This window comes from Myotis lucifugus, unplaced genomic scaffold, assembly GCF_000147115.1.
Source record: "Myotis lucifugus unplaced genomic scaffold, Myoluc2.0 scaffold_108, whole genome shotgun sequence".
Classification (NCBI taxonomy): domain Eukaryota; kingdom Metazoa; phylum Chordata; class Mammalia; order Chiroptera; family Vespertilionidae; genus Myotis; species Myotis lucifugus.
Window position 1 is genome coordinate 748,075 of NW_005871156.1, and position 12,073 is coordinate 760,147.

Below are 12,073 nucleotides of genomic sequence, written 5' to 3' on the forward strand. Positions count from 1 at the left end.
TAAGAAATATACACCCATTAGATCCTGGAAAGGTATATACCAAAATATTGAGTGTTTCTGGGGGTAGGTTTTACAGGCGATTTTGGCTTTTCCTTTACTGTTTGGTTTCTTCTGTTGTTTCTTTCTTTCTTTCTTTTTTTAAAATAATAAGCATGTATTGCTTTTAAAATGGGGGGAAAGCCCTGCCGGCATGGCTCAGTGGTTGAGCATCGACCTGTAACCAGATCACGGTTCAATTCCTGGTCTGGGCGTGCAGGAGCCAGCCCAACAATGATTCTCTCTGATCATTGATGTTTCTCTCTCTCTTTCCCTCTCCCTTCCTCTTTGAAATCAATAAAAATATATTTTAAAAATAAAATGGGGGTAAATAAATGATATTGAGGGGAAAAACTAAGATACAAAAATCCAGTTATACTTTTTCATTCTTCTAATTTTTTAACTAAGAATCATGATATCTAAATCTATGTATGAAAAAAGGAAATTTATAGGGTGATACTTTCATGTAGTAATACAATATAGTATTATAAAATACAAGAGGGTAGAAATAACGCTTTATTTGAGAAGCTTACATCCAGATTACTTTTACGTGTTTTAAGAAGTCCTATCAAGCACCCAAGAAGAAAACATATACAGCTTCCACAGGAATAAAGACAAAAAAATGAAAAAAAAAAGTGGGGTTGATGATTGCCCCAAATGATACTTCCTAAAAGAAAAAAATGAAATATTTAACATTTCTTCTTTTGAGGCAAGGTAAGCGAACTGCACACATCATAGGTAAAATTTTCTTACTTTACAAAGAAGGACTGTGATCCTGTTTTGATGCATATGAAATACAAAAAACAAAACAAAATCCACTCTTCTGATCAAGATGAAGGAAAAAACAACCATTCTTCAACATTTCAATTCTCACGCAATGAAATCCAAAGGTCTGTTGAATCCACCTTTGCAATTCATGTCCTGCCTATGACAAGAAGAAAAAAATTCAATGTTTATTTTTTAAAAAATATTCTGGACTCCTCTTATGAAAAATAACCATGGCCCTGGTCAGGTAGCTCAGTTGGTTAGAGCGTCGTCCCTATATGCCAAGGTTGAGGGTTTGATCCCTAGTCAGGGCACATACAAGAATTAATCAATTAATGAATAAGTGGAACAACAAATCAATGTCTCTCACTTTTTAAAAAATAAAAATAATCACATGCTTTAGAGATTTCACCTGAATCGCCTTTAAGATGGCAAAGGATAGGGTAAGAAGTATTCAAGATTATTTAATGTACAGTAAGATGGTATTACTTCACTTTCAAAATAAGCAAAAGTATTTTAGACTACTTACTGTAAAATCCAAATAGAAGTATAAGAATCTACTTTCATAATTATTTGGGAAGATTCCACAGACTTTAAAAAAATCAATTCAAAATATATATTTATTTTAGGTAACACTAAACACTTAAGGAAATAGAGCAGAGCTCAAAACAGGTACTTGCCAAGTAAATCGGATTGCATACTGGTTTTCTCCATAACACTTTATTTGAAGGTAACTTTACAAAGGAATGTCAATGATGATTCTGGTTCCTTAACTCACCAGCATTATCAAATCACATTACTCATATTCTAAATTAATTGGAATGTTAGTCTTTTATCAGTAATAAAGGTAGAGAGAAAGGCAATGTTTGAAGATGTCTTCCTGACTTTCTAATTCATTAGGAATTCAGTAAGATTTTAAGTATGAATTGGTTTGTCCTGTGGTATTAATAAAATGTTTCCACTTAACAGAAGAATGTATTTACAGTTAAAATCCTTACATAATCAATCTAGGTGAGTAATTCAGGAGAGATCTATTTTAAATCTATAATTTTAGCCTCGGCCGGTGTGGCTCAGCTGAATGAGAGTAGTCCCGTGAACTGTGGTGTCTCCGGTATGAGTCCCGGTCGTAGCGCATGCTTGAGCCGCGGTATCGGTCCCTGGTCGGGGTGCGTGAACGATACCGCCTATCATTTCTCTCTCGTGCTTCTCTCTCTCTCTCTCTTCTCTTCTCCTCTTCTCTCTCTCTAAAGTCAGTAAAAAAAAAAGATTTAAAAGAAAAATATTTAATTATAATAAAAATAAACTCTAAAGACTTTTTAAAACTCACGTTTTGAAGAAAGAACTATCTATACAGTTCTAAACCATTTAAGCTAACTACCCTTCTCTATAATAGCTATTAGTTTACCTATAAATTGGAAATTAAAATCCAGATCATAAGCAAGGAAGATTAAAACAAGGGACTGTATGGAAAATTGCTACATTTCTTACAAACACAATTATCCTATAACAAATTCTTTCCAAAGGACATAATTTATATCATTGGTTCAAACACAGAAATGGGGATTATGCGTACCTGTATTTCTGAGATATATTTACGGCATAGGCATTTACACAGCCAACCAACCTTTTTCCCTGGAGAAAAGCAATAAACAAATGATAAAAACAGGAAGGATACATTAAATGCCTTGATCAAAAGAACTGGATCCTATAGACCAGGGGTCCTCAAACTTTTTAAACAGGGGGCCAGTTCACTGTCCCTCAGATCGTTGGACGGCCGGACTATAGTTTAAAAAAAAAAACTATGAACAAATTCCTATGCACACTGCACATATCTTATTTTGAAGTAAAAAAACAAAACGGGAACAAATACAATATTTGTATTTGCATGTGGCCTGCAGGCCGTAGTTTGAGGACCCCTGCTATAGACAGACTTACATGGCAAGATCCATCTAAGAATGAGGTAGCCCAATGAGAGAAAGAATTTTCAGATCCTGATGATATCCCATGAGCTCCAAAGTATTACAACTCTGTTCACTTTTTTATAGTCACATGTAAACAAATAATACAATATTCAAAACAATATTCATAGTTAATGTATTTTTTACAAGAATAGTCTATTTATTTTTAGAGAGTGAGGAAGGAAGAAGAGAGAAACATTAATGCTCCAGCAGGACACCAATCAGCTGCTTTCTGCACGTCAGAAAGGAGCCTGTAACCCTGCTTGTGTCCTGACCACAATCGAACCAGCAACCGTTCAGTGCAGAGGATGATGCCCACGGAGCCACTCCAGCAGGCCTTAAATTTTTCATTTCAGCCAAAACCGGTTTGGCTCAGTGGATAGAGCGTCGGCCTGTGGACTGAAAGGTCCTGGGTTCGATTCCGGTCAGGGGCATGTACCTGGGTTGCGGGCACATCCCCAGTAGAAGATGTGCAGGAGGCAGCTGATCGATGTTTCTCACTCTCTATCTCTCTCCCTTCCTCTCTGTAAAAAATCAATAAAATATATTTAAAAAAAAATTTTTTTTCACTTCAAAACAGTCATGCCTCAGTACTCCTCTAAGTTTATACATCGTCAGTTAAAACACACACATGCCCTGTTTGGCTCAGTGGACAGAACATCAGACTGGACTGAAAGGTCCTGGGTTTGATTCCAAACAAACCTAGGTTGCATGCTTGATCACTGGCCCTGGTGGGGGCCTCTCCTCTCCCTTCCACTCTCTCTAAAAATCAATGGAAAAAAATATCCTTGTGTCAGGATTAATAAAAAATAATAAAAAAATAAAACACACACACTAAACACACAAATATGTGAGCCCTACACGATCATATCAGTTAGAAACTCCTAAAGCATGTGAAATTACCCTACTTTCACAACTCACTATTTTTCTCAATATTCTCAATTTCCATTTATGGAATTAAACAGATATAAAAGAAAGTTTAAAAAATATATTCTCTCTCCACATATACTTTCCTTCTGTATATCCTTACTAGCTCCCTCAACCCCCCTCCTCCCCTGTCCGTTTCCCCTCTCCAACACTTCTTTCCCCTATTTCTCTTTACCCGTCTCCCTATTCCTCTACTCTCTCCCCTCACCCTCCCTATAATCCCTGACTTCAGCTCCCTGTCCACAATCCCTACCATTTCCCTCCCCCTTTTCCTTATTCTTTTCAGTATTATAGCATTCAACCTCCAAATCACCCCTCTCTGAGCTGAGATATGTGTGCAGCTACCCAATGTCATCTCTATTCGGCAGCTGAGTTTTCTTCTGTTTCACAGCACTTCCTCTTCCCATTATCCTTTCTTGGTTAACCCTACCACCCAGTCTTTCAGCCTGCCACCTCAGTCATCACTGACTGCTCACTCCCACTCCCACGAACTCTGGCTCCTAAATGCTTCTCAATATTCCGGATCTTCCTCTCAGTTCATGTCTTCATCATCTTTCACTTGCATGACTCAGCAGTTCTCCCTGCCTCCAATCAAATGCCTCCCATCTGTGCTCCAAGGCTGCCCTAGGTCATCTAAAACACACATATAATCCTATCACTCTTGTGTGGTTTTGGGGTTTTTTAAATCTTTGCTATCTCTTACCATCCAAAGTATCAACTCTAAATTCCTTAGCATGACAAAGGGCAGCAAAAGTCTGTCATGATTTGCTTCCTACCTCTCTTTCCAGACTCACTGTAGTCACTGGCCCATCAGCATTTTTTTAACAGCCACTGAATTTGAAATTCCCACAATACACTATGCTACTTCACGTCTACAGGGCATTTTCATGAACTCCTCCTTCTACTTAAAATGATCCTCTTCTTCTTCTTTCTACTGGCCCTTTAAGATCTAACTCAACATCATCCCAGGCAAACACTCCCTGGATTCAATGGCACCTCACTGCTTCCTTCTCTGTACCCTCAAACCCCTTCACACAGTTATTGTCTTTTAACTGAATAAACTTGTATCAATTACACAGGCAATAGGAAAAGAATATGGAAAAATGGGACAGTCATAATGGATTAATTCAAATCAGAATGCTTAACTGGCTTTGAGTTTTACTTACTTTTGTTGAGTCAAAGGCGGAAAATCCCATTACCTTCATCATTTCTATTTCTTCTTCTGTTTTGCCCTCTAAGTCTTCCTCTGCAAAAATAAGAGGTAATTTTTAAAACTCTATCATTTTATATATTAAAGGAATGGTGGCACTAGATTAATAGTCATTCCATGTTACCAGCAGAAGACATATAAAATAATCAGGTAGCCCTAACTGGTTTGGCTCAGTGGATAGAGCGTAGGTCTGCGGACTCAAGGTTCCCAGGTTCCATTCCGGTCAAGGGCATGTACCTTAGTTGCGGGCACATCCCCAGTAGGGAGGGTGCAGGAGACAGCTGATCAATGTTTCTCTCTCATCGATGTTTCTAACTCTCTATCCCTCTCCCTTCCTCTCTGTAAAAAATATATTTAAAAAAACAACAACAATCAGGTAAAGAGTTGAGTCTAACAAAAAAAAATTTCTCTTCAATTTGGGCAGAATGTAACTTGAGGTGCAAGGAAGGAATGTGCTCTCCACCTTCCAACAGAAGAAACTGCTTAAAAGGACATGCTGAAGCCTTTAGGCAGGACCCCTTTCATATCAGACATGACACTTGTTTTGAAGGTACTTCCAAAATAAAATATGCTCACATATCCTACCCACATCAGGAGCACGATAGATAACCAGGAACTCACTAAGGTACAATTAAAACAAAATCTTAAACCACCCTATCTAATAAAGAGGGAATATGCTAATTGACCCTTACACTGTCACAAAGATGGCAGCACCCACAGCCAATGAGGAGGGAATATGCTAATTGACTGCCCTGCCCTCTAAGATGGCAGTGCCTACAGCCAATGAGGAGAGAATATGCTAATTGACTGCCCTGCCCTCTAAGATGGCGGCACCCACAGCTGCAAGATGGCAGTGCCTAGTCCCCTCAGCCCCGCTGGGGCAGCAGGTCCACAGCAAGGCCGGGCCCGCCCCCAGGCAGGTCTGGCCTAGCCACGTGCCTGCCTCTGGAGTCCCCCAGTCCCTTCAGCCCCCCAGTCTCCCAGGGCCGGCCCGAGGCGCAGGTAACCAGGGTTGGCCGAGACTTGCGCTGCCAGCAGTGGCAGCAGCTGAGGTGTGATGGGGCATCACTTTCCCCTGATCACTGAGTCACCTCCTGCCCCCGAGGGCTCCCGGACTGTGAGAGCGGGCAGGCCGGGCTGAGGGACCCCCTCCAGTGCATGAATTTTCATGCACCGGGCCTCTAATATGCAATAAACACTATAAACAACTTAATACTTTTATAATGTTATCATGCCTGAAGTTATCTAAACAAGGCTGCACTCTTCCTACAGTTATTTTCTAATAACATTACCTTCTTTGCTCTTTGTTTCTTTCTTTTCCTCATCTCTTCTTTCTTTCAGTCGAGAAGGAGAAGGAGATGTGGATCTATGTCGTCTTGGGGATCTAATATTTAATAAGTAAACATGTCAGAAACAGAGACATACCTGGCCACTGTGTCAATCAGCACAGATATGCATGAGTGCCTGAAAGGTAAAGGCTGAACAAGAGCCAGGCTGCAGAGAACCACCAGCCCATTTCCTATAGAAGAATAAGCTAGAAGGTTCCGCCTACCCCAATTGTTAACAAAAATACAGTCTTGCTCAGTATAGCTAGGGCTAAAAAATGTTCTGCAAGGCAGAAAAATGTAACTAAACAGTTTCTAACAACTGCACATAAACACACAAAAAGTTGACTTAAAGAGCAATGGATGCTTATTAGGAAATCACAAGTCCATTCTAAGGTACTTCCAAGATCTCACATTTTTTATTATATACTTGAATAAATCTTTATCACCAAAAAGTCAATAAAAGCAAAACAAACACTTATTTCTTATTTTTGCCAAGCATCATGTTAAGTGCTTTTCTGGCATTATTTCTCATTTACTCCTAAAGGCAACTCTAGAAGAAGAGACTTATTAACCCCATTCACCCAGGGAAATGTTAGGTTTAGAATAAGATGGGCTTAAGTCCCCCCATTTCATGGCATTGTAAATGGCCTTATAAGCGATAAAAACAAAGTAAAGGGCAACAACTAGTTTCTCTGGGACTCGTGGTAAACCTCTGCCCATGTTCCGCACTTACCTGGAGCGTCTTCCATGCGGGGACCCAGAGCGGCTCCTTCTCAGCTCTTTCTCCCTGGACTGAGACCTTTCCTGGCGACTGGGTTCTTTCTCCGGTGAAGTGGACGGGGACCGCTTATGTTCTAACACAAGGAACAAAATTGCAGAGCCAAAAATTACCTCAAATATTTAGAGCTGGGCTGTCTCATAGGAATATAATGCAAGTCATTTCTAGTATTCACATTAAAAAGTAAAAAGCAGGTGAAATTAATTTTAATAGAATGGTATTTGACTAAATATATATATTTTCAAACTATGATAATTTCAAAAAGCACTCAATATAAAAAAATTGACATTTTTAGATTTCTTTGTAGTAAATTAAGGAAATCCGGTGTGTTTCCTACAATTAAACAGCACTTCTTAATCCTGATTGGGCACATCTTTATTCTGACTGGGATCCTCAATAGCCATATGTGGATGCCGGCCTCATTTAACTTCTAAGAAAATCACGTCTTGACAAGTTGAAGGTGGTAAAAACCACCCAGGGGCAGAACCGAGGGTCTAAGTCAGAGTACACGGCTCTGCCTCACTTATGGGGGTGGGGATCAGGAGACCTTAGGAGGTGACTTTTCTGGATGGAAAATTCTAAATATGAATTTCCATCCCTGGCCGGTGTGGCTCAGTTGGTTGGGCTTGCTATGGTGCACACCAAGTTTGCGGGTTTGATTCCCAATCATGGCCCATGCCCAGATTGCCAGCAGGGGACATGCAGGAGGCAGGCAATTGATGTTTCCCTCTTTTAAGTCAATGTTTCTCTCTCCCTCTGTCTTCCTGCCTTTCTTTCTAAAAAAATCAATAAAAATATGTTTAAAAAAAGATCATGCCCTGGCCGGTGTGGCTCAGTTGGTTGAGCGCGTCCCACGCATCAAGAGGTCACTGGCCCAATTCCAGGTTGGGGCACATGCCCAGGTTGTGGGCTCCATCCCAAGTAGGGGGCCCATGCAGGAGGCAACCAATCGCTTTTTCTTTCACCCTCTCCTTTCCTCTCTCTCTCGAAAATCCATAAAAATAGACCTGGCCGTGGGGCTCAGTTGGCTCAGCGTCATCCCATGCACCAAAGGTCTGCTGGTTCAATTCCAGTTTGGAATAAAGAGTCCATTCCCATTAGGAGATAGTAGGGGGTGTGCAGGAGGCAGCCAATAGGTGTTTCTCCCTCTCCTTTACTTTCTCAAATCAATGTAAAAAATTAAAAAATAAAATCAACAAAAACATATTTTTCAAAAATATACATTTTCCTATTATAATAAGCTGGAAAAACCTAACATTGAGCACTTAAGTTACAGGCGGTATCACGTGCTGAGTGCTGTGGAATGTGCCATTATTGCTCACTTCAGTTTTTAAAGCTAGGTAATATTACCCCCAATGTCTAACGACGGGAATGAGGACTCAAAGGCTGGATGACTGCACATGGTCACCCTCGAAATTAAATGAAGGGACCGTGGTCTGATTCTAAATTACCCAGTCACAACGATTAAAAAAAGTTACGACTGGAGGCTGATAAAGAACGAAGCTTCAGTTTAGAAGGGGAAAAAAAGAAAAAAGCCTGCTTTGGAACCGGAGGGCGGAGGTGTTCGTTGCCCATCCACACCCACCCACACGCCGCTCGTCTCCTCAGGCGTAAAGGGCCTGCATCTCCGCGGCCCTCGCACAGAAAATAAGGGGGGACAGGAAGCGCCTCTTACCGAGCCCCAGACCCTCCAAATTGCTTCCAGACTCACCCCCCTGAGGGGAGCGGGAGCGGGAGCGGCTGCCGCTGCGACTGCGGCTGCGGCTGCGGCTGTGGCTTCGGCTGCGATCCATTTGGAAAGCTCCTCTACCTCACAACGCCTCGGAAACGACTGAGCAGCAACTTCCGTCAGGGCCGGAAGTGCGCTTTCACTGCCGACTGGAAAACGTTGAAACGACGCGCAAAGGTTCCGGAGTCTGAAGAAGTGCGGCTGCGCAAAGCCAGCCCAGACTCAAGGGGCCCACTGGAGCGGGGAGATGTGGGTGAGGACCAAGTTGTTACTTCCGCTTCTCCAGCCCCATTTTAGCCGAGGCTTTTGTTCTGTGGCGGGCATTAAGGTGTGCTAGTTGATGTTGTTATAGAAATCTGGAAAAACCCGTATACCCACCACCCAAACTCAGTTTTCATCCCCCCCCATCACCATTTATTTTCGCAGTTCTTGTTAAATGTACAAAATATTTCTTTAAAAAGTATTTTTATTTATTTCAGAAAGGGAGAGAAAGAGAGAACATCAATGATGAGAGAGAACCGTTGATTGGTTGCCTCGTGCATGCCCCACAACTTGAGATGGAGCCAGCAACCTGGGCATGTGCCCTAATCTGGAAACAAACTGCGATCTTCCCGTTCATAGTTCTATGCTCAACCACTTAGCCAAATGCACAAATTATTTCATATCAAACCAATTCTAAAATGCATTCACAAGCAGTTTAAGCCCACACCGGGAAGCACGAGGGTGGGTCAGGAGGCAGAGGGAGCCAGGGGAAAGCATGAGTAAGAAACCTGATTGTGCTATTTGCAGGAAGGAATGGGAGAGGCAGGGTAAGCAGGTTAATTTGTGATTGTCGAATTTGAATAATTTCAGTGGGTTTGGGGAAGTAGGGGCTGTGCAGGTTTGTTTGGTACCTGACTCTGGAGTGATTAGGTTAGAGCAGTGGTTCTCAACCTTCCAAATGCTGCGAACCTTTAATACAGTTCCTCATGTGGTGACCCCCAATTTCATTGTTACAAATGGAACATAATTAAAGCATAGTGATTAATCACAAAACAATATGTAATTATATATGTGTTTTCTGATGGTCTTAGGCGACCCCTGTGAAAGGGTCGTTCAACTCCCAAAGGGGTCTCGACCCACAGGTTGAGAACTGCTGGGTTAGAGGAATGTTGCCTAGCTTGTGAAAGTTTGGTAAAGAAGGTGGTTGGAGGATATAGATTGCCAATTGAAAGCACTTTCCCAAGGCCCCAGGTGTCAAAACATGAGCAAATAAAAGAGATAAAAAGGTATGAGCAGCCCTAGCTGATTTGGCTCAGTGGATAGAGTATCCGCCTGAGGACTGATGGGTCCCAGGCCTGATTCCGGCCAAGGGGATAGGAAGCAGCCTATCAATGATTCTCATCATTGATGTTTCTCTCTCTCTCTCTCTCCCTCCCTCTTCCTTCCTCTCTGAAATCAATTAAAAAAATTTTTTAAAAAAGGCATGGGCAAAACAATTATTCACACTAACATTTATTACACACCTGCATAACAGAGGATTAATAGTGAAAAAGGCATACCTGCTCTTGAGTAGACTGTTGGCCACTGAGGGATACAAACTAGTAAACAGTGTGAATGTGCATTGATGGGGAGAAACATTATGAGGGCACATAAGACTGGTACCTAACTGGTTTTGAGGGGAAGGGTTATCAAGAGAAGTTTCCAGAAGGAAATGATGTCCAAACAAGACCTTAAGGATGAGTACAAATTAGCTAAGTGAAATGGGGTGATGCTTGTTGTGGTAAAAGGTGGAAGAGGTTGTCAAGGCTGAAAATGCAAGAGTAAGAATGAGCTATGCAGGAAAATAAAAGTATGGAAGCCACTTGGGAACAAGGAGTAGAAATCTAAAGACACGGCTAGAATAGACTTGTAAACTATGGCAGCTAGCCTGAGACAAAGGATGGGAGGGAATCAGATTGAGTTCATTCAGAGAACACTTGAAAAATGTAGAGGCTTCACTGGGGGGAATATAATAGGAGGCTGGTACAATAATCTACATTGGAAATTACAGTGGCCTATAGTAGAATGCTGTCAGTAGGTATGGTGGAACGTGCTAACACTTGATAAACAGTTGGTGAAACTTGAATAACTTGATGATGTTTAGATGCAGAGGATGAGGGAATTAGAAGATTCAAGAAAGACAGACATCCAATTTTCAGGTTTGTGGAACTAGGCAGATGGTAGCATCATTTGCTAAGATAAGGCATGTAGGATAAAATCTGGGGAAAAAAGATACCTTCAGATCAGGACAAGGTAATTTGAGGTGCCATTTTGAACACCCAAGAGGAGATGCCGACTAGGTGTGTTTCTGGAATTCAGAAGAAAGATCTATGCTGGAACCACAGAAAAAGAAATCATCAGAATACAGATGTGCATTTGAAGCACAGAGAGTGCATGAAGTCACCCACCTGGTGCAAGCTCAGGAACAAGGGCCTGGAGATAGCCAGAGGAAGAACCCACAAAGTCTAAGGAATGACCAGAAAAACAGGAGGAAAATGGGGTGAGTGTGGTATCAGAGAAGTTTAAGAGAAGGCTGCTTTTTAAAGGCAAATAAAGTGGTTAATTTGAAATGTTAGTTAAAAGGAGTGAAAAAAAATTCCAAACACATGGAGACTGTAATAGTTTGCAAAAAAGTCATTGTTGACTCTGGAAGTTTTAGTGAAGTTGAGTTGTGGATGGCTTTTGAAGTGAAGACAATTTGGAAAACCCTTGGAGTTTGGTGATGTTGGGCAAATCATATAGTGGGTAGAGATAAATGTGTGACTGACGATTTTTCAAAGATGGGAGAATCTTACATTCACTCAAATATTGGTGTGAATGAGTCAGAAGAGAGAAAAAGAAGAGAAAGGCAAAAAACCAAAGGATTAAATTCTATAAGGGGGATCAGTCTTTGCCAATAAATGGCTCCTCCTCTTTAAGGTGTGGGATAGAAATTGGGTTCTGCTAGGGCTTTCCTATGTACTGATCAAGTCGCCCTCTCTTAGGATGTACATTATCCAGCACTGTATATCTTCAGCCCTGTATCTGGAAGAAAACCCTCTATATTTGCAATACATGGTTTGAAGTTCTCTCATTCTAAGGCCATTGAGATAGAACTTGAGTGGGGAGGTCAATATGTGATATTTGTGTTTCTTCTCCAACCAACCAGATTTCCTCAATAAAGCCAAAGTGTGTTTAAATTATGTGTACCTTATGTAAGAATCAACATGAACCATCTGTGATTCTCTGCAAATGTACTATCTCTAGCTTTTGTTAAATTTTGTTTTACCTTTGCAGTCCTGTTTCAGATAAACCTTTACAAAAGTATCCTACTTTACCATT

General features: G+C 41.2%; 1 protein-coding gene across 4 annotated transcripts; it reads right to left on the reverse strand.

Moving 5' to 3' along the window:
* Window positions 1–529: 529 nt before the first annotated feature.
* Window positions 530–8,852, reverse strand: LOC102441947 (U4/U6.U5 small nuclear ribonucleoprotein 27 kDa protein-like). 4 transcript variants are annotated; one of them, XR_002830318.1, is made up of 7 exons: window positions 8,678–8,852; window positions 6,958–7,078; window positions 6,189–6,280; window positions 4,853–4,932; window positions 2,375–2,433; window positions 790–961; window positions 530–703 (listed from the first exon to the last, which is right to left on the reverse strand). XR_002830318.1 is itself a non-coding variant. In XM_006092970.3 (7 exons), exons 1-6 carry the CDS (start codon window positions 8,793–8,795, stop codon window positions 1,844–1,846), a joined length of 672 nt encoding a protein of 223 aa, XP_006093032.1. In that variant the 5' UTR covers window positions 8,796–8,852; the 3' UTR covers window positions 530–961; window positions 1,800–1,843. The 4 variants fall into 4 exon arrangements, 3 of the variants coding, with proteins under 3 accessions (XP_006093032.1, XP_014314866.1, XP_023613203.1); XM_006092970.3 differs by adding an exon at window positions 1,800–2,045 and having other exon boundaries at window positions 530–961; XM_014459380.2 differs by having other exon boundaries at window positions 530–961.
* Between the last annotated feature and the right edge of the window lie 3,221 nt (window positions 8,853–12,073).

Coding starts and splice junctions, on each gene's coding strand:
- LOC102441947 (XM_006092970.3), bottom strand. CDS start 8,795: ATGGATCGCAGCCGAAGCCACAGCCGCAGCCGCAGCCGCAGTCGCAGC. Junction 2,434..4,852: donor CCGCCTTTGACTCAACAAAA/GTAAGTAAAACT, acceptor GCTTTTCTCCAG/GGAAAAAGGTTGGTTGGCTG. Junction 2,046..2,374: donor AATATATCTCAGAAATACAG/GTACGCATAATC, acceptor TACTGACTTTAG/AGAGAGAGAAGAGGAGAAGA.